Source organism: Phaethon lepturus, unplaced genomic scaffold (assembly GCF_000687285.1).
Source record: "Phaethon lepturus isolate BGI_N335 unplaced genomic scaffold, ASM68728v1 scaffold4233, whole genome shotgun sequence".
Taxonomy (NCBI): domain Eukaryota; kingdom Metazoa; phylum Chordata; class Aves; order Phaethontiformes; family Phaethontidae; genus Phaethon; species Phaethon lepturus.
In genome coordinates, this window is record NW_010526906.1 from 86298 (window position 1) to 108919 (window position 22622).

General features: G+C 35.9%; 1 protein-coding gene across 1 annotated transcript in view; it reads right to left on the minus strand.

The window, feature by feature from the left end:
- The window catches only part of NBEA (neurobeachin), a gene marked incomplete at both ends in the record, with an annotated part of 159812 nt that overhangs the window by 55082 nt on the left and 82108 nt on the right, over positions 1–22622 (minus strand). The window contains 2 exons of the mRNA XM_010283206.1: positions 3862–4016; positions 14297–14735. Of these exons, the coding sequence (XP_010281508.1) occupies positions 3862–4016; positions 14297–14735 (594 nt within the window). The remainder of the gene's footprint in view (positions 1–3861; positions 4017–14296; positions 14736–22622) is intronic.

Consider the following 22622-nt stretch of genomic DNA (forward strand, 5'->3'; position numbering starts at 1 on the left):
GATCTTTCTAAAATAAAGGTATATTTAAGATGAGCTTGAGTGGAGAATAGAAGTTTAACTAGTTTTTAAATATATATATATATATATGCACATACTTCTTGGCTGCCCAGTTGCAACTAGAGGCAGAAAATAAAATACAAATTAAAAAATGACAGAGAAGATAGAAAATGTGTATTCCTTCAGTAAGTAGTGGAGGAAACCAGTGTCTGAGGAGTATTAAGACTCTAATTTTAATTTTTCTGCTTCCTTCCCTGAGTCAAGGGGAATTTTAAGATCTTAAAAGTAGGGAGGGCAGTGGGGGTATCATTTCAATAGGTTGTGAACAGTTGCCCAGAAGAAAGACGCAGACAGAGCATACGTTTATACTTTATGTGGTCTGGGTCAGAGCTAAGGGCTAAAATTAGACTCTAAATGCCGATCTATCATGTTTGCTGAAACGCCACTGTGAGTTCAGCCGCTCTGAAGCAAACCAGCAAAGGCCAGAGTGGCCGGGAACAGTGGCGAGAGCCCCGTGACAAATGCTGTCCCTGTTCTGCCGCGCAGTCCTCGTGCCACACGCCACCGCAAGAGAGGGAGCAGCGAACCGCCCTGCAGCCGCAGCGCAAAGCCTGAGGGACCGCGACGCTACCAGGGACGAGGGCGACGTGCAACAAGATCCATCCAAGTGAGCAACGAGGGGTGGAGAGCGCCAGTTTAGATACCAACGGCATTATTCGGCCAATTTTTTTAAATGGTAACTGGTAACTCCCTGTTGCTGGTCAGTTTTAGCAGTTGATGTGTCACTGTCCTTTGCGTTACACAGGTATGTATTATTTCTCAGTTTCCTGCAAAGCTCTACAAAGCATTTATGGTGTCTTGAGTGCTTAAGCAGCCAGTTGACAGTGAAGTAGAAGTCAAATGCTGGTAATGGTGAAAAATTCTCTGGCGGCAGGGATGAATTTTTTTTTTTAATTTGCCTTCAAATAATATTTACTGATAAAAAAATTAAGGGAAAAATAATAATTTTGACTGGCTCATTTAAAAAAAATTACACTTAAAACAGTATCAAAATGCAGCAGGATTTGCTGGGCTTGCTGACACTAGAGTAGCTGGTGAGGTTCAGGTTTTAGACTAGGAGCTGATTTAGCCTACTGCTTTAATAATGTGAGTGGGAGGTGTGGTATGACTTACATCATGGGTTCTCACTTGGATTATATACCAATTGTGAATGTACTCAAACACACTGAGAAGGAAACACAAAGATATAAGGTAGCCAAATCTCCCAACCCAGGATTCATAGCAACTTAGCTAGGAATAGGAGAGCTGATAAAAGCTTGCATACAAAGATAGGGCTTCATATAGATGCGTATTTGTCTATGTGTGTGTGCACACGCGCATATTTATATGACATGTTATTTACATATTTACATATTTATATTCATATATACATAGGTAACATATTTTGATTGCTTCTTCCCCTTTTCCTTCCACAGTCAAACTATTTTCATTATGGTTTTTGTCTAAAAAAGTAGTTGCTAAGTTATTAACCAGCTAGGCTCTCAGAAGAGAAGACCAAATAAATTTAGAACTACTGGATTAACGTAGAAGTGAAAATCAGGATACGAATTACAGAAATCGAGTCTAAAACCTATAAAACCAGATTCTTACATAAAGAGATGAAGGAAGGAAACCTATCTCCCAGAAGATACATTTAAAGCACTAAAAGGACTTCAGTAACATACATCTCATTACATCGTGACGGTGACATTGACTACGACAGTGATGGCAGATGGAATGTAAACACCGACTGCAATCCATGAATAACTGAAAAAAAACCTTTCTCACAAGTGAAGCACAGAATATATCTCAAAGAAAACACTGTATTTCTAGAGTATTTTCTACTGTAAAAACAACTGTAAATAGAAGGTTTGGGGGGACATCTAGTGTTTCTAAAAAACTGTATACTGTTTCTTTTCTACCATAGTAAAAAAAAAAGAAGAGCTGTTTAATGAAATGTTATACACTACTTTAAGATCATTAATAACATAGATTATTAATTACTTTAATAACAGACACCACAAGTATATAAACCAGAAAGTATCTGGATATTTCACATGTATATCTCAAAAACTGACATACATGATCACTGTTTTAACTACGGTAGGAATAGCTTATTTAAAAATGGCAAAATGAGCATTTTAATCTACCATATATTTATATGTTTTCAATGTGATACTACTTTTTTTTACTGTCATTAATGTGTTTACCAATTCTGAAACATTGATACAAAATTCAAATCTTTAAAAAAGGTAGGAGGGGAAGGACTCTTCAAACTATTTCTTAAGAGAATTCATCAATAAAGCTCATTCAGATGAATTCAGGCATAAAAGGCTTTACCAAATAAGATCACTAAAGAAATTCAGTACATATACAGTTCTAATTAAGTCTGATATTTGCTGAAATTCCATTGAATCAATACTTTTCATTTAATCAAGCTAATCCATAGACTAGGAGACAAAAACAGTTGCATTAGGAAAAAAAGAAGCTATAAGATCTACCAAAAAAAAGCAGCCTTTAATCCACAGTGAATGTACCATGGTATCTGCAATACTGTCCTCTACTAAGAACAGTATTGGGGAAATGACTGATTTTTAAATGCAATTACTTACAAAGAAGAGATACTACATTCCAGCCAAAACAGTTCAGATCTTTAATCAGTGAGAAGACTGAAAAGCTTACACTATTCAGTATCATTTGGAAAACAAGGTTTCCAATGTAGGATATTTTTTGCATGACATAAGAGTACCTAAAAGGAAATTTGTTCAAGATTAACAGAAGTGGCTACACAAATGGAACTGTTCATAGAAGTGATAACATTATTCATAGCATTCATTCCTCCCATCTGCCTCAGGATAATTAGATTTAAAAATTTTTTTATTATCCTTAGAAAAATCAAAGTTCTATTACCAGGTATTAAAGGTAATCTGCAAAAGGAAAGAAAAAAAATGAGTTTGTCTTCATATTATTCCATGAAGCAGAAGGATGCCAAAAGCTTCCCCCTCCGTTTTCTGCAACCCCAGGGAGATTTTCATTTTCTCAACCCTTGACTGAAGTTGTGATATTCTTGAAGGGAGCTCTTCTCTCAAGTGCTTTTGCTTAGTTTAGAGAGAAAACAGACCATAGCCAGACATTTCAAAGGAGTTTAAGTAAACATCAGTTGCTTTTAGTAAGGATTCATTTCTGAATGGAAACCACAGTCTCCATGGTCAACAGGCTCCTTCATGATTGACAATCCCATTATTACTATTATAAATAATAAAAAAAAGTCTTCTCCTCCTCCTATAGGACACAGTAAACAACTGCTGATAAGACATGACTACAGTTAAGTTAAGTTAGGTAGGTTCTTACTAAAAAACCTTGCAAAAATCATAGCATAATTTTCATTGACAAATCGTAATTGCCCAGATTATTAACTCTCCACAATCTGCATTATATTTATTAAGTAACTGGTTGTCTGTCTTTGACAAGTAAGGCGGGATTAATTGGTATATATCTTATAAACAAACATCCTCTACTGCAAAGCACTGGAGAAGTTAGCTCATTTCAATTCTAAACTACACTTACAAAATAGTATTAAGGCTATTTATTCACTTACTTAAGGCTGTGCAACTCCAACGTGCACTATCAACAAATATAAACATACACCAAGAGAAAACACTGGCTCTAATAAAGGCCAAGATTTAATCTTTCCAGGTTTTTATTACAGAAGCACAAAAACAGTAACAAAAAAGATGATTAAAAACCAAAACAACACTAAAAGTAACAAAACAAAAAAACAAACAAGAAAAAAATGAGGGACACAAAAATATTTAAAGACAATACCTGTTGTATTAATCATACTTTTTGGTGTAGCTCCTGTTGCAGCAAATATATTAGGTGTACTACCCGGTGGCAGTCCACTCCCAGCTGTGGCAGCTCCAACTGTGGTAACAGCCAGACTACCTGGAGGGGGTTTCTTTACCGGTACAACAACACTCCTGTGGGAAAAGAAATGGCAGATGACTAAAACTGCACAACAGAGTCAGCAAGAGTTTTCGTTTTTGATGGGATTGTGCTATAATACCATTGCTGAGGAACACATAATAATGTTGATTTTCTTAACCTTTCTAAAACAGGGTAAGACTACGTTAACAGACCCCTAAACTATACCCCGAGCCTTTGTCTGCAGCTTCATGTGATTAATTTGTCTTTCAGTGCCCATAAAATGGAATGACCCCACCACTTCCCTGATGTGTTGTGAACACCACTATCACCTGTATTCTAGATTTGCTAAGAAAATGTTACAAGAAAACGTGTTGGAAATGATGCCAGCAGACTAGCATACTAGCAGCCTATATGCATGCAGTCTTAATGAGTATGTTAATTTGTTGATCTTACTGAAGTTTCTAAGACGACAATTTTTTTGCCAGTCATCTGAACATTTCAATACAGTAGTTGATTCTTCAGTACCAGGCACATACTGGTCTTGCAAATATAGTTGACTAACAAAAATAATTTAGCACCTCAGTCTTCTGGAAAACTTTCATACTTATTTAAATCAAGAGCACACGATCTAAATTGAACACCTAAACTACTACAACACAGTAAATATTTGCTTTCACAATATTGATATCATGTCCATTTAAAAATAAGGTTTAAGAAGAAGTCTTCAGAATTTGAAGCTTTTAAGAAGAGGACTGAGCTTTCATACAAAAAATCTGACATATTAGATATATAGACAACATTGCATTCAGACAAACACTTTCTCAAGTAATCTTAAACCACTCTTTTTTTTCAAAACTCAAAATTAAAAGACTTGCTGTATGTGTTAAAAGGGAAGAAGAAGGAAAATATTACAGAGACATTTAATATCTTTTCAACTCTGGACAGCTGTCAGTGCAGACAACTGTATTTGTATTTTTCCATTTAATTTTTCCATTTATCTATAGAAAACTGCTCCTAAAAGTCTATTTCAACAAAAAACCTAAGTGAAAAACAAACCTGAAACAAATCGTATTTGTAAATGTTAAAAATATATATTTTCATCATCATATACATGTTTTCTGGTTAAGCAGATACACTTTTCTTTAAAATTAACCATTGTGATCAAATAAAATAGCAAGAAAATGCAACTATTTAGGGTAATAAAGCAACGCTTTGCTTTAGAAGTTCCCTTAGCAATTGTTTTGTTACACTTCTGTGTAAATATGATGGAACATCATGGATCAAAAGGTGCGGAACAATTTTTTACAGTAGCGTAGTTTGTTCATTTATGTCTACATCCTCAGTCTCCCTGGATTTTAAAGACTGGTGATGCAAATTGTATTGATAATATCATTGTGAGAATTATATACCAGTGTTATTTTTTGAAATCTCCTTTTATATGATGACAGTGTATAAAACAATTCATAAGCAATTTTTTTACGACTTTTTTTAGAGGAGTAGCAGTGCCAGTTGAAGTGTCTGCATTCTGAACAACAGTTTTACCACCACCCTGAAGCATGTACTATTAGAAAGGTAATTCTAGGCATATTGATGGTTTTCTGTCTCCTTCCATTTACATTAGGAGAAGATGAGTTTGCACACTGAATAGCTATTGATTAAGATATGTGACCTTAAAATAATTGCTTTTTTCTGTACTTAATAATCTCTTATAATCATTTCTGATATGAATTGTTTACTTAGCAGCAGCTACAGGCAAATAAAGCTAGATCTACATGGGTTAGATTAATTTGCTCCATAACACCATAAAATTTTGAAAAATTAGCTCCTACCTGCACAGAAAGATCTCTAGCTCAATGAATACTTCGGTCAACACAGAAATTAGGACTTACCTACAGCTAAGATTGGTGTGAATGAAGAATGAATGGGAATATTTGGGTGCTGAGGCACAAGAAGGAAAGACACAGCAGGAAAAGATATTTTAGACTGGCCTATGCTAATGGAACATAGATTATCAGGTCATCAAGACCACAGGCATGTATGTAGCTTAACAAGATAACCAGACCTTGGAGAAAAAAATAGTGAACAGTGTTGACTCAAAGAGGTAGGAAAGGACAGAGAAAATGTTGGCAGCTCCATAGGGGTGAAGAAAGGCATATCCAAAACCTGAACATAGTTGCCAACCTATGAAGGACCCAGGAGATGTGAGGAAGACTTGAGAGCTGGCATCCCACGCTCTCCATGTCATTGCAGCAGATCCTGGACCTAGCATCTGGACACAAGCACGTGGGGTGCCTGGCTGCTGGATAGGCTACTTAGACACACACCCATTCTAGTGTTTGCAAACATGAGACAGAGTGTGAGTGAGATCTGTTTGGTTTTGGGTTTTATTTTAAGTAAAATAATTTTCCCCTCTGATAAGGTCTGGTATGGGTATCTGCTAAATTGCTGCAAAAGTATCCTACTTTCCTGTTAGTTTCCAAAGAAGATGAAGCTTCAAGGTCTTCAAGGTCAAGATTCAAGGTCTTCCTCCTTATCTTCAGACAGTTCAAGTGGTCTTTCAGATTATCCAAAAGGTCATCTAACTTTCCACGGCAAAGACCACGTATGTCACCTTTACTCCTCAGCTGTAATAGAATCGTAGAACACTCTGGGTTGGAAGGAACCTTTAAAGGTCATTTAGTCCAATGCCCAAATGTACTGGCCTCCTATAAAGGAAAGACTCTTTCCTTAAAAATGTAGTTTAAGACTGAAAATCAGCTCCCATAGCAAGAAAGGACAATCCTGCCCGGATCCCACAGATGCTAATGCTCTACATATGGCTGACATTCTTTCGTAAGTCTGAATCAGGACATTAAGACAGGGCAGGTGTTATTAAATTACAAATTATCAAGAAACATCAAGAGAAACCTCTCTACCATAAGAACAGGCAAAATCAGTAAGACATTACCATGCCAGACTGAAAGAAAATGCAGCTTTCTGACGCGTCATACATGGTGACCTTGTCAAAATGTCTCATTCCTACTGATAAAACAAAATACAGTGAGTGAATACAAAATGACATCCAGTTGAAGGAGACTGAAAAACTCTATGAACAACACACCAGACTGGTCAAAAATGTGCTAAACAATCAGAGGAACAGCAGAACAAGAAAGGTGAAAGAGTATTACTGCTTTCAAGTGAGAAAAACCTTCTTTTAACCAATCAAACCACTCCAACAGCACATTCAGCTGTTTCTTTCATGGAGGAGGAGAAATCTATAGACTAGAAGAAAAGGTTATATACACTCCCGTCATGGCATTTTAGGCTTTATTTTCTACAACTTATTTCAGATTTCCAAAATGTTCCAAAGTGGTCCACATTTTTATGAATCACATCATCATGTTCCTAAATGATCCTCAATGATTTAGTCAACAAAAGCTTAGTAGCAATTGGCTGTAGCGGCTGATTTCATTTTTCTGTTCTCAGGTAGTTTACAATTCTAAAAAGAATGTGACTACTAATCACTATTTTATCACTCAATGACTGTCCTATTCAAATAGTAAATCTAAGCCTGAAGTCATCGGAATTCGCATCATGTTTAAGATGAATGTTGTTGGTTCAACTTGCACGCTACTTGTGCATTGCTGCTTCATTAAATAACGTCAGCAAATGGCTATAGGATCCAGCTGGGTTTTAGTAATTTGCATGACATAACTAGATAGAAAATAATACCATCAACGTGTTGAACTGCAAAAAGAGAAAATGGAAATTAAAAAAAAAAACCTTCTCAAACTAACTTCCCCTAAGAATTTAGCTACCCAGTGCTGGTGATAGACAAATCAGGTTATGCAGCACTATATTTTCTCTCTCTTTCTCTGTGATCCACATTCTGCGCCTCTTCTCCATTTGAAAATCCAAAGGCCTTCCAACCTAATCATGCTGGTCAATCAAGAGGTCAGAGATAAGCCTCAAATACTGGATGTCTTGTGCTACCTATCTGAGCAGCAGCAATTAAATTAGAATCACTTTACACTCTTCTGGGATATGTGAAACCTCTTAAGGCTGAATTAATATTCTTGCTCCTCCCTTCCTCCCCCACAACACCAGAAAGCATGAGCATTTTCAAGAACTGCGCTTCAAAATTCAGTACCGAATTCAGGCAGATTTTTCACAGAAGTATTCTCTGTCAAACAGCAACTTCTGCCAGACATTTCAGAAGAAATCACAGTAGAAAATGGGAGATAATTTGTTTGCTATATTATGTTTTACCTTGTTCCTATAGTTTAATTTAATCTCTGTTAGTATTTCTTCTCTGAAAGTGATTGATATTCTCCATACCTATGTACATGTCCGGTCCTTTATGAAACATGAATATTGCTGGTTACTCACTGTTCTTCTGATTTCAGCCCTAGATTGTGATTTGAGTCTGGAACTAGTGATCATTAGTATGTACTAACATGTTTTGAATCCTACTTTAGACAACCTTCTGTTAGGCTGACTGCATCTAGGCTGACTGCATCAAGATAAGATTAATCTGCAATGAAGGAGGAAACTTAAGAGTCAACAGTCATGGGGAAGAAAAACTGAATAAAAAAATGTAAGGTATACTGAAGAGATATGGAAGACTCACAGAAGTATATCATCTTTGAGACTTATGAAACAAAACTTTAGTGCTGATTGTCCAGTTATTATGGATTCTTTCAATCACGTGACACCATTCACCATAACATAACCATTTACCAAAACATCCAAATCTTAAAGTTCATAAAATGATCCTCATCTACTAAGCACAAATTGCTTGTTTCTAAACAGAAGAAAGGGAATCATCTCAGGTGTGATTTAAGGACAAGGACATGAAGATCATTGATCTTTGCTCTCAGATAAAGCAAGAGAGTGAGTATTTACCCCCAATGAAATTCCCAGTCACTAGTATCTCCTTTGCAATCAGGATAAATTAGCTGAAGTATCTAAAATTATCTAAAATTTTGACATGAAACAAGGAAAAACTGTAAGATATTAAAAAGATAACCACCAAGAAAGATGAATGGTCTTGGCTGAAGAGAGAAATTTGAGATACTGGAAATCTAATGAGTTTAAAGAATGTGAATAGAATAGAAGTGAAAATGTAATGTATTAAATGCCAGAAACATAATTGAATAAAGAAAAAAACATAAAGAAACATGCACGAGCATGAGGTATAGCCTGGGGATGGGTGAGGAACCTAATCCTGCATCTGTGATGCAAAAAAATACAAAAAAGCAGAAGCTAAAAAGCCACAGTCCTCTAAAGTCAAAACAGCTTTAATAGTGATTTTACAGTGGCCTATTGGGGTAAAAAAGTAAGACAAAAATCCGGCATAATTTTCAGCTGTATATCCAGTGAATCATATTAAAGAGTAGAGAGATGTTGGTTTCTCCTGATAAAACATACATAAAGCTTCAGCTGAGAGATAGCTACAGTGCCATGCATATGAGTATGAAAAGACAGATATCACACAAGAGGAATATGATTACAGCTAGATGAAAAAAATTGAGGGTTAATATACCCAATTTTGGTTGACTTCAACGTATTAATAAATTTGGGATGCATTGACCTAAATGAACAGCTGAGATGGAGGTGCACTTCCACCTCGTCCCCCCTTTTATTTAGTAAACGAGTGGTTAAGACGCTCTCTAGGAATACAGACAATGCAACTTCAGGTCCCTTCTCTTTCTAACAGGATCTGATCTGATCTGCCTTAGAAAAGAGATTCTAGAGAGAGGAGCTCTCAGTTCTTTCCTTTGGACCACAATCTCCATCACACAAAGATCAGGAATATTATTGAGAGTGATCTGGCACCCAGATAAGTCACTTAATTCCCACATTACTGATTATTTTTTTCATTCACATTCATGTTCACAAACTACTGTGACACCCAAGGTAACGGGGAATGCAACGAATAAGTACAGACAGCACCTGTAACTGTCCCTACCTGATTTATGGGAAAGGTGCTCTGTTTTCTCCAGCTATTTTTCAGATGAACTTTAAAAAGTAATCTTTTCTGTTGGGAGAAAACTAAAACATATCTATTAATAACTAATTTTTATTAAGTTTTCAGGAAAATCAAATCTATTCCCACTCTGTCAATCAGTAAAATAAATAAAGAAAAAAAGTCTATTGTAGTAAAACATATAGATACTCTGAGTATTCCTTCTAAATATAGCCTACATTCATAAAACATAGAATTTTATCCAAACATACTTTTTGAAGACCTCCTTTCTCTGGCTTCTAACTGGAAGGACATGTATCAGCCCTGACTAGATTTCACAAGATGTCCACCTTTTCTAGCATATAAATAACTTTAAAACTGGCCCCAAGGAAAAAACCCAAACCGCAAACCAAGACTAAAATACTTCAAAAGTGTGTCCCTCAAAATATTTCAAAATATGCTTGTAAAGACTGCATTGAGCATTTAAACTATGCAAACCCATAGTATTGCAATTTATAGAGTGATAATGGATTAAAAGGGAATAAGGTATTTAACAGCAGCAAAAATAACTGATCTTCTCATTTCCGGGAACTCAAGATTTTCTGCTTATGCAAGCACACTTCCTATTGAAATAATTCTGCTAAGTTCAGAAAATATATGTAAATTACCTCACTTTGAAAAAATAATAAATGAGACACAAAACCAAGAGCACTCTCAACTTCAATAACAGCACCCCTCTAAAAACTCTCCACTAGAAAAAAGTAGAATGGAACAAATGTAAGCTTCAGAATGCAGTAGAATCTAGGTAGAATCACAAAAAACCTCACAAACACTAATGGTCTAGGCTGTGTCTAGTAGGACAAATGCAAATTGACAAAAAACCAGAAACAAGAGAACCCCAAAACCTAGTAAGGGGGACTGATTTTTGTCAGACAAAAGATGAGAAAGCAAAAAGGAACTATTGGTGAGTTATGCTCCATTAGTTGCAAATATAGGTGAAATAACCCTTTGTGTTTGCGTCTAAAAATGTCATCCTGGATGGTATTTTCAAGGAATTCTGTCTGACGTTAAAAGATATGTCATAACTTTGAGCATCCAGGCTCCAGTGTCCCCGAAATCTGTTTATATAGCTCATAATGTAATTAGAGCTACCTTAAGACAGATGAGGCAGAAGGCAGCGATATATTGAAAACTAATTGAAAAATGCAGTTGTCCAGAAGCACTTGTGGGGAAGAGGTCTCTGAAAAGCTGCTCAAAGCTTCAGAGTTTGAAGTGAAATTTTTGATGTTGTCACTCTCAATCTATTGAAGAGCTGACAGACAATCAAACCCGTCTGGCTGGCTGGCAGCTCATTTTGCTGGCAGGTGGCAAACAATTAGACACACCAATTTGTGCCTCCTGATGACATTAAAGCATGAAACTAAGTTGTATGCAGGGCCTAGTGATTTGTGTGAAAGCATTTCAAAAATAATACTCTTTGCCGTGGCAACTCATTTCAGACTGCCACCTCCCATTACGGCTTTGAGCGGTGAAGACGACAGACTTGAGTTACGTGCGGTGCGAGGCCGCTTCTGTTCAATCCGTCATCAGTGCCCCCCGAGACCTCAATCCCCTCCTTTCATCAATATCACCTCATCATTTACATTCGATAGTGCCTGAACTGCTGCATACATTAACTACACACAAGTCCTGTTTGATAAAACATGTTGGACACATTTTCTGCTTTTAGATTTCATTTATAACTGCACAAATTCTGTGGAAGAATACAGCGTAGCCTATTACACAATGACTCTTATGAACATATTAGCAACGTATAATTAAAAGAACATGCGGAGCAAAACACATCATATTAAATGATAAAACAGTTAAAATAAATAAATAGATAAAATAACTTCAGTTCTATTTACAGATGTTTGCTTTATATGGCATTTACCTGCATGTAAGATCAGTGATTACAGTTAAAGAGATACCTTTAAAACAACAAAGATACTGTTATTTTTCTACTAATTACTTATTGCCTCAACTCTTCTTTTACAAGGCACTCAACCATCCAAATACAAAAATACAAAAAAAAAGTCTATCCTCACAAGGACTAAGAATATTTTTTTATTAAAGTGAAAAATACATTTCTCTAACCTCGATTCGCTTATAAATATGGGATCACTGTGTGTATTTTATAAGAACTGAAACAAATAAAACCTGGCAAAACAATACACTCCATTGTCCATGGCTCTCCCTAGAGAAAATAAACATGACCAATAGCTACATTGCTCAGTGACGTACCAAAAGCTGCATAAACTCTAGCAATCTACAGAAATACGGTCCAAAGGCATAGTGTTAGCTTTTAAAAAATATGCAAAGTGTATTAATTGATTATTAGTTTCCATCAGTAAACACACTTATGTTTAGATAAGCAAGCGTGGAAAAATGATCACACTGTTATTTTTTTAATGATAATTAGGATACTATAGGCAACAGAAAATATTTATAAACCATCAAAAGCTAAAATCCATGTTGCTTTCTCAATTAATATTTTTATTAATTCTAGTATTATTTCAATATAGTATTCAAGGCTTTTCTCCCCGCCCCCCTCAGCCTTTGTTGCAGCTCCCATGAAAAGTTATACGTTCAGGATCTCAAACTGCTCCTCCTTTGTAATTTTAAAACAGAAAAGCAAGATGACCACTCATCTTTTGCCTCCAAAGATTGCCGTAGCGGTCAACTAAGTACTTTGAAAACGTGAGAAAAGTGCACAGAGAAGTGTTTGCCTGAACAGTGGTCATCACTCAAGTAACGCAGCCGTGAGGTGCAACCAGCCAATTGAGTTCCTGTGGGCTAAGAATATTAGTATTTTTAGTGAGATACCCACAGTTCAATAACACTCGTTTAGTTGTAGGTAAGAATCTGATGTTTCCTCATCTGCTGGGAGTTCCCTGAACCTGCTAGTTTTGGTTTTACTAAAAAGCATGACCTACCTCACTCACCAAAATCAGATAACAGGATGATCTATTGGGATATTTTGTTCACTTCAACAAAATTGATACAAATGGGTCTTTGTTTGCCTAAACGTGAACCATTACCACCTTTTTTTGCAGAAGAAGTAAACAATGGCTAGTATTGACATAGTACTACATGTGCTACCAAGCTACAAACTTGTACAGTGTACTAGCTGTACACTTTGTACAGTAAATCATGGAATCACAACTTGGTCAACAGGGCTTTACTATGGAATTCGTAATTCATAATTTCACATAATGAAATAGTGCTTCTTCACTTTTATTCTAAAATTCTTGTACTTTACTGTTTACATTATGCTGAAAACACTGATTGCATATTGTTTTTCTTAAGACTTTAATGAAGACATTTCTGATATTTGTACAGGTTTTCTGTTTGGTTTTTTTTTTTCATAAATCCCAACATAGTCATTTTCTTGTTTTATTTTTGATTTCTTCCAGAAAAGATGCATGATGAACTAACATATTTCTACAACTTTGCTTAAAGTTTTGAGATGTTACCACATCTTTGAGTTGCCTTGATTCCTCTTTTTTTAAAAAAAACTTTTAATAACATTTTAATGAAGAAACTGCAGGCACCTTGTCATACTGGAAAATGTAGTCACATCAACAGGCATAAGAGTTAGCTCTCTGCACATGTTAAGACTGAGTGCATAGTGGAACAGACTACCCTTCTTCTGGAAGAACGTTGTTGATTGCACATCTTATCACAACTTCTATGTACAGGGTAATTGAGAGGGACTGAATATTTAAAGAAAAGTATATTTATAAGAAGCTGGGAAGCTACAGCCTAAAACGAGAAACAAAGTACTCCTTGTGGAAATGTTCAGCAGTTTATTTTTAAACACTATTTTAAACACTAATTTAACACTTTTGAGTGTATTTTCTTTTTAAAGACCTAAAAGGAAACTGGTTTCCACCATGACCATGCAAACAATTTGCCATGGTCAAAGCATTTCAGTACCAGAAAACAGTGCAATGATGGATCCAATTAAGATTTAAGTCTTTGAAAGAATATTCAACTGAATTTCTGCACAGTCAGTCTGTTCTATATAAGCAGATATTACCCCTCCTCCTCACTAAAATGCTGTTTTAAAGGAAAAAAGATTTTATTACAAAAACATTTCGTTACAACAGGCTTGTTTCCCAAGTACCTCGTGGAGTTTTATTAACTGCTGACAGAGAAAAACAAGATGAATTACTTTTGCCTATACTATACAGTCCTTTTTGGTAACACAGAAAAGGAGAAGTAATGCAGATGTTTTTTAATATAGTCTAATACAAACCAACAGAAGAATAACCATGTTAAAAAAAAAATAATCCTTCAAACTTCTGAATTACATCATATAAAATAATGAATCCAGCCATATACCTGTCAAATGAGTGGAACTGCATGGGAAGAATAGCTTGAGCTTCTCTCTTCAGTGCAGGATCTGGGTAAGGGATTGGATCCGGACCACATTCTGCAATTTCAACAGGGGCTGCCACAAGGCTTTTCAGTATTTCCTTGACATTGATGCCTTTACTTTGGCTGATGCTGGATATTGATGATGCGGGTTTCAAGATTTCACTGGGGCTTTCCGTTAAGCTCTCCTGAGATTTCTTCACTTCTGAAGACAAAGTAGACAACAGCTCGCTCATGGCATCAGGGCCTGTGCTGGTCTCCAAGTCTGTCCCATTCAAAATATTGGGCATCTGTTCGTCTCCAATTCCAGAATCTGTATGAGGAATAGAGCTTTCCAGCTGAATATCTTCAACTGGTGTCGGTGTTTCTTTATCTTTGATATTTTCTGGAAATACAGTTGGTGTCTCTGCAGTGAAATAGAGATAATGAACAATACTTATAGCTTAGTTTAGTTTGATTTTTTTCTCTTAAATATATGATCATGAGGTTTTACAAGACAGAAGTGAAAGTGTTAGAAAGCCCACAAATCTTAGTAGTTTACACCTTAAAAACTCATTCTACATACAAAACGTTTTGATTTCAACAGCTGTTTGGCATATATAAAGGCTTGGAAGAAGGAGCCCAAAGTTGCATTATGCAAGCTCAGTGACATTTAGAAATTACAGCCCACTACTCACACAGTAAACAAATAGCAAAATATTGCCAGCAAAAACAACATTAAAAATTATAACATATCGACTGCATATTGGTATGATCTGTGAGACTACTGGAAGAGAAAAATGCAATCACTCATGCTTTAGGTTTACTGTAAAATTTAGTCTTTTTATCACTGTCAGTAAATATTAAGCTTGCATTCAAAAGAAAATTGCTAGACCTTTTGTTCGCTTTGTCTTTTGTTTAAAATGAGTATTACATTTTTACACAGGCATCATTACAATGAATACAAATTTATTTATACATGACTGAAAAAAAAAAAGCTATTGTTCATTCTTTAGATAACTCCTCCTTCCCCACAAAAGGTGAAATTCTGTAATTCTTTCTGGCAAATGTTAAGAACAAAATAAACACAGCTTTATAGAGATGGGAAAGTGAAATCTGTTGAGTTTGGAACATTTCCAGATTGAAACGGACTCTACAACATCTTGTAACCGAGAAAAGTGTACCTCTATTAATTACTTCAGTGAAACAGACACAACTTCATTAAGTAAGAGTAATTTGCTATGCTTAGTGGAAAGTTAACTAGACTTGTGAATAAATTCCATATTCATCTTTTTGGTTATATGTTTGAAAGCAACAGATTGTGGCTATTTTCAACTACAAAAAGCTTGCACTCAAACTGATTTTTTAATTTATTTTCAAACTACCTTATTTTATTGGATAACCTGTCTTGATTATAAATGTAGCTGTCCTGTGTATGAATTAGGAATACTTTCGGTTGGTTTTTTTTTAAAGGAAAATATTTTACAGCATACTTAGATGAAGCTCTGCCCTTCTGAATATTCCAAATATAAAGTCATTCAGCAATATAACTTTCATAGCAATCACTTATCTTATTACCAATTGTTTGATACAGCAATATCTATGTATTTACCACAGGGGTACAAGTGCATGTGTATGCATGTGCACATAAAAAATTCTACATGAAATTATTTATGTTTGAAATAGTGGTAGGTGTAAAGTTCTTCATATGTACAATATTAACAAACGGATACAGGTAGAACTATACGTAGGCTTTTAAAAATACAAAACAGAATAACCCATTATAAGGAGTATTGTTTTCTTCTTTTAACAGCCGTAAATGCTGAAGCCACTTCCTTCTTTCCTTTCCCCTAAGTAAGTGCCTTAAACACATCTTATCAAATAGATATGAGCCGTGCTTTGTGAAGCAGGAAGTAGAAACTGGATTTATGAGCTGCATAAAATGCACTTAGCATCTGCTGGGTCAGGAAGTAAAAAAATCCGTATCTACTTAGTACTGCCTATATTTGGCACAGAAGGACATCTGATCCACAGAATGATCCTAATGAATTTTCTGCTTGTTTGTTTCTTTAAAATTGATCCATACAAAGACAATACTGCTGAACTGAAAGGAAGAGTAGGATGGGACCGACGGTCAAGGAGATTGTTGCCCTTGCAATATATGTTAAGTAAAATAGCATGAGGTTCCATTATTATGTAAATGAAAAGAGGACATTAAAAAAGAAGATGGTCCTCTACACAGTGAAGTTAGAGTACACTTAACCTCAATTTTCATTAAAGCCGACAATGTTGAACATAAAACTACAGGAAACTAATGCAAATGTGGATGTGGAAATTCAAATACCCTAACCAAAGCAGAAGAAAGATTTTAATGTATTAAAATCACAGGAATGAACTGACTCCAAGCCAATTTTGAAGGAAACAGTCTATGAAATTACTAGTCTAGTAGCAAGTACGTTTGCCAAACAGGTAAGTAGAGATTGCAACATATGACTGGAGAATATCACACATGGTTTTTCTTTTGAAGAAAGGGGAGAAAATGATCTGGACAACTATGAGACTTCAACAGTGAGCAAGATTTCAGGATTTATTTTGGAGTAAATAATAGTAATGGAATGGAACAAGACAGATTACAAAATGACTTTGCTAAAAGAGCTTTTAAAATATTTATTGCGCAAAGAAAATAAGGGCTAATGTAGTAAAATTCAGTAAAGCTGGGGTTGTCACAACAGATAGTGCTTTAGTCAAGAGAACCTGGGAATTAATAGAAGGTGGCAAAGGCTAAGAAGGAGACATCAAATAGTTTCAAAAGAAAAAACATCAGACTGAGGAAAACTACCATAGGAATTATCTCATTTAAAATTTAAAAAAGATTTGAGGTGAAAAAATAAAAATATAATGATGAAATTTGCTGATGACAAAATTACAAGGTACAATTGATGCACAGAAGAATGATTATAAGAAGGAATTATGACAGAACTGCAAATTACATTTAATAGTGGAAAGCTATGCATCCAGTGACTAACACAAAGATTCCCATTAAAATCAGAATTCATCAACTGGAAATGTCTGAAGAGAAGAACCTGGATATGTCAAGTCACTGGGTAACTATACAACACTGCCATGGAAAAGGCAAATGTGATTCCAAACTTTTCTGAAGAATTAGCTCCTGCAACACTTAAATATTAACAGCATTAAAGAAGGCTTTGGTGGGGTTCATTATGGAATACTGTGTACGCTGTTATATATTCCCTCACTACAAGAAGGATGCTGAGGTGCTGGAGCGTGTCCAGAGAAGGGCAATGAAGCTGGTGAGGGGTCTGGAGCACAAGTCTTCTGAGGAGCGGCTGAGGGCACTGGGGTTGTTCAGTCTGGAGAAGAGGCGGCTGAGAGGAGACCTTATCGCTCTCTACAACTACCTGAAAGGGGGTTGTGGAGACGAGGGTGTTGGTCTCTTCTCCCAAGTAACCAGCGATAGGACAAGAGGAAATGGCCTCAAGTTGCGCCAGGGGAGGTTTAGATTGGATATTAGGAAAAATTTCTTCACTGAGAGAGTGGTCAGGTATTGGAACAGGCTGCCCAGGGAGGTGGTGGAGTAGCCATCTCTGGAAGTGTTCAAGAAACGTGTGGATGTGGCGCTTCACGACATGGTCTAGGGGACATGGTGGCGCTGGACTAATGGTTGGACTTGATGATCTTGAAGGTCCTTTCCAACCTAGTGTTTCTGTGATTCTGTGATTATGTGATTTGAGAAAGATGGAAGTGCCACTATGGAGATCCACAATGGCTGACTGTTGCAGAAAAAAAGAGTTTGTCTGATATACTCTGGCCAAACTAGTATTGAGAGGGTATACAATAGCTATTATACAAATATTTTCTCAAGAAAAAAGATTTAAGCTAAATGGAAGAGTGCAAACTCACCAGCAATACATTAAGATTGTGAAGTCACAGCCATCACTATGGAATTAAGGTATTGAAATAGCTTCCCAGTTAAGAGTAAGAAGTCCAAAAATCAGAACTAATCTAAAGACTCTATAAATAAGACTCTACTTAATTACTCAGCAGGTGGCTTATAATCATTTGTTCCCAAATGAAAATAAAATGCCTAGAGGATTACACCATTTGAAGTTAAAAATGGAAGGAATATTAAATTTGTGGATATAGAATTTAGATATGACATACTATACAACACATAACACTAATAAAAATTATTTAGGAAAAAAAAATCAAGTTATTCCATATACAGGGAAGTATATGGAGACTTAATATCCACAGAAACCAGGCTTGTATCTTTTCTTACTGTGTCTCTAGTACCTACTATGAATATGCTGCACTAAGTCAATTTAGTTTAGTCTGATTTATCACTATGAACAACAATCTCTAAAAACTACCTAAATCCAGTGCATTAACTCTCATTTTAAAAACATCTAGCAAGCTAAATGAAAAAGATCTTTTTAAATTTAATTTCATTTCATATCATTTCATAGATAAAAAAAGACCTTTTAAGGTCCAATTTACTTTTTGTAAATCAAATGAAAGTAAACTCAGAACAGATAAAACTGCTTAATGACTGCCTCTCAAATAAGAATACTAGCAAATTAGTATTTGTGAAATTCAGATAAATATGTCTGAAAAGATGTATTATAAGACCTTCTGGATCAGCATTATCAGTAGTACTATTTTAGGTAAATTATAAACTCCTGAGCATGGATCACAAAACCCAACCAATTTTAGTTACAACACTGTTTTATTCCATGCTCATTTATACTGTGTCGTATCAATTCTGTTGCCTTCGGAATTCAGGAATAAAGACGACTGCTTTATAACGTTATTTAGAAAACTCTTGAACCGGTAACGTGTACGCTTTTATAAAAATCCTGAATACTCAAAGCAACTTAGCAAAATGATAAACATGACCAGAAGCAAAAATATAACTGATTGCACCTGTCTATGTTATAACACTGTGACAGTAAGCCTGTAAATTTTCAGCAAACCTCATCAGTTTTCTGCAGCACAAGGCCATGTCAGTAGACAAAGCAGAAACATTACTAGATCCAGTGATCTTAACCCTGTCAGAAATAGGCAGTTGGAAGCCAGATGCCTCCTTCTTACTGTTTTTCATTGTAACTAATGAGTTCATCTACTACATTATGGGAAAAATATGGGCTTAAGTTAACTAAATGACATATTGTATATCTGGTGACCTCATCCGTCACGCTCCTTCCCTAAAATATCTTGTTTGCTTGTGATTTATGAAGTGTGTTGTAATTGTTTTAACCTACTGAGTTACCTAAATAGCTCTTCCACTGCTTCCATATGCCTAAAAAATACAACCCCCCATGTTTATTAACTTAATAATGAGACACATTTCTTATCTGCAATAAATATATACAATTTTGCCATTATAAAAAATGACAGCACAAAATATTCTGCTTTTAATCTTCATTTACTTTAAAAAATCGAAAAATTGTCTATATATTCCTGTGGTCTTTTTTCTTTTTCATTTCATTAAACCCCTCTACTAGGGTCTAAAAATCAGCTGAAAATTTTCAACAGTAAAAAAGTATGAAAATTATTATTTTTAACTGCTTACAATATGGCTGAAAATTTATTTGAAAGTCATATTATCCCAAATTATTGTCAAATTTCTGCTACAAACAATATAGCAACATTTGGCAAGGGAAGGTTTGGGGCAATCTTGATACAGGAGTTGCTACCACCTTTCATTCTGCATGTGCACTGGAAAATTTGAGGGTTGTTTTCTGTATAGCTATCTTAAGGCATTGATAACCTTATTAGCTGCCTTTTATATACCCCTTCATAGTATTCTACAAACTTTCAGGGACAATACAAGCTGAAAATGCTTTCAATCCAACCACGCAGTGATATGACAGCTTCCTCCACAGGTGGCAGAGTCAACTGATCAGTTCCTAAGCTCTAGGCTATAAAGACAGTGAAAAAATTCTTCCTAGCAACATCAGTCTACTAGTTTCCATATATGAGAAGCAGCACAATCAAACTGAGATGAGAAACTAAGTATGGGGACAGAATCAAAGAGTAATAAGGATCTGATACAAAAGTACACTGAAAGGAGTAACCAGGAATGGATTTCAATGGAAATGTCCTCAGAAACTCAGGCACAACGGTGAGAAGGATCACCCTAAAAGAAACTTTAAGGACCTTTTCTCAGGATCTTTTCTCCTATCGGCGTTTCTATTTCTGTGTGGAAGTTATAAAGAGGTCAGAGTACAAATTCCCTGTACAGTGATAGTGGTCATGGCCCAGCCACATAACATGTACTGATTTTAGCAGCCTGGTCAATATTACTCTTCATGTAACAACTATGCATTAACAGGCAAATCTGGTCATGTCCCTCTAATGCAGTTCATGGGGTTCTGTTATTTCGGCGGCAAGGCTATCTGAGCAACACTGATTTTTATTTTGCAGATGTCTCTTGCTGTTCTAAATATTTTGTAAACAAGTTTCCTTGTTAAGTGAATTATAAAAAAGTGAGGAAAAAGAGCCTGGCTTAGGGTTACTATTTGTCATTCTTGCACTATCAGGCTTTCATCCAGGAAAACGCTTGATAAATGCAGCCTACATTTAGCCTGCATCTCTTATTTAGTCAGACCATTTATCCAGGTTCCTGAAATTCCTGCAGGACAGCAATGCAACCGCGCAGATCCGGTTGTCTGTCTAACAGAGCGCCAGTAATCGTGTACGTGAAGAGGTGGAAGTAGAGCGCGTGCCACGGCAGCATCTGGCTGGGAAGAGTGAAAGCCACAAGCCGGGAGACCCCAGGGCTCCGGCATGAATGGCCGAGGGCCGGAGGAACAGCTGAAAACCGGGGGAGTGGGGAAGGTCAGATATGAAAGACTCTGGGGTGGGCTGGCAATTGGAAGGGCGCAGGTCTTGAGACAGGAGATTTAAGACAGAGGGTTGGGAATTTCCTTTTAACCAGAGTGGATTTGTGAGGAGAAAGGATGTAGCTCTGGACCAGGAAAAACAGAGAAGTTCTGAAATGGGAGGGAAATGGAGCAGGAGAGACTTAGGGTGGGGAAATCAAGGTTGGGAAGTGATTGTAGAGGACAGAGTTATCATCAGCCCTTTTTCACAGCTGGACACCTGTAAGGGCATGTCTTCTCTTTTTGCACACTGGAAATTGCTTCTATTTGATAAAATTCCTCAAAAGTCTTTTGTTTCTTTCCTCGCAATCGCTCCTGGACTCAGGCAGGCACACAGGGCAGCTCATTCTACCTCGACCAAAGAAAAGAGTATTAAAAGAGCCATTTTTGACAGATGTAACTCTTGATCTGTTTAGGCAATGTCTTTAATCAATGTCTTAATTCTTCCTTACTAATCAAACCTCTTTCACTCAGTGCTTGATAGATAAGACAGCTGTACATCAGTCTGATTGATTACCTGGATGCCAAACAACATGCCAGCAGTCCTAAAATAATGCATTACCAAGGCATTAATTAAAAAAGACCTAAGATAAAATAAATGTAAGAAAATGAAAAGTTGTATTAAAGAAGTGTCAAATTTAGAGTACACAAACAGCTGTTCACATGAAAAAAAAATCAGGAACAGTACGGTAATATGTGTTTTTTTCTAGGTGAATTTCCCTAGTTTTTGTCAGTTTCTATTTTTTATTTTTTTTATTTTTGTCTTTGTGTAAATGCAAAAACACATAATGAAAAAATAGATTAGTTGGCAGTTATCTATGATAATATCTGTATTTCTGACCCGTGCTGAGAAAGATGATGTTTTTGTGATTAGACATTTCTTGCAAAAGAAATAAAAAAAATTCTGTCACCTAGGTTACAGCATCCAGCAATAGAAGTTAACAGTGAAGCAGAGTATGTTTTATACATACGATGAAACTTATATTAAAAATATTTTATCTTAAGCACTACTCTTAAAAATCGAAAACTTTAAAAACATCTGTAATTTGTACAAACAAACGAAAATAAGCATTGATGTTAATTAAAAAAAATCCCTATTACAGCTGCTTCGGGCGTACATAATGACTGATCAATTAATAACGAAATATATGGGCAAACTTCTCTTCTGATGTCTTAAGTAGCTGGTGAAGGGCAATAAATATTATATTAAGATGTATTTATTACTGTCTCATGATCTTCAAATGCATGTCCTCTCAGAGGCAGTTGGAATAAGCAGCATATATTTCATCAGGAAAGCAGTGTGATAATTTTGAGCAGCAGGCAGAAATTCAGTTGAATTTGAATTTTATGATTCTTGTGATTATCATCCATGTCTCTTACCACATTTCCCCCAGTTTCTTGAAAACATA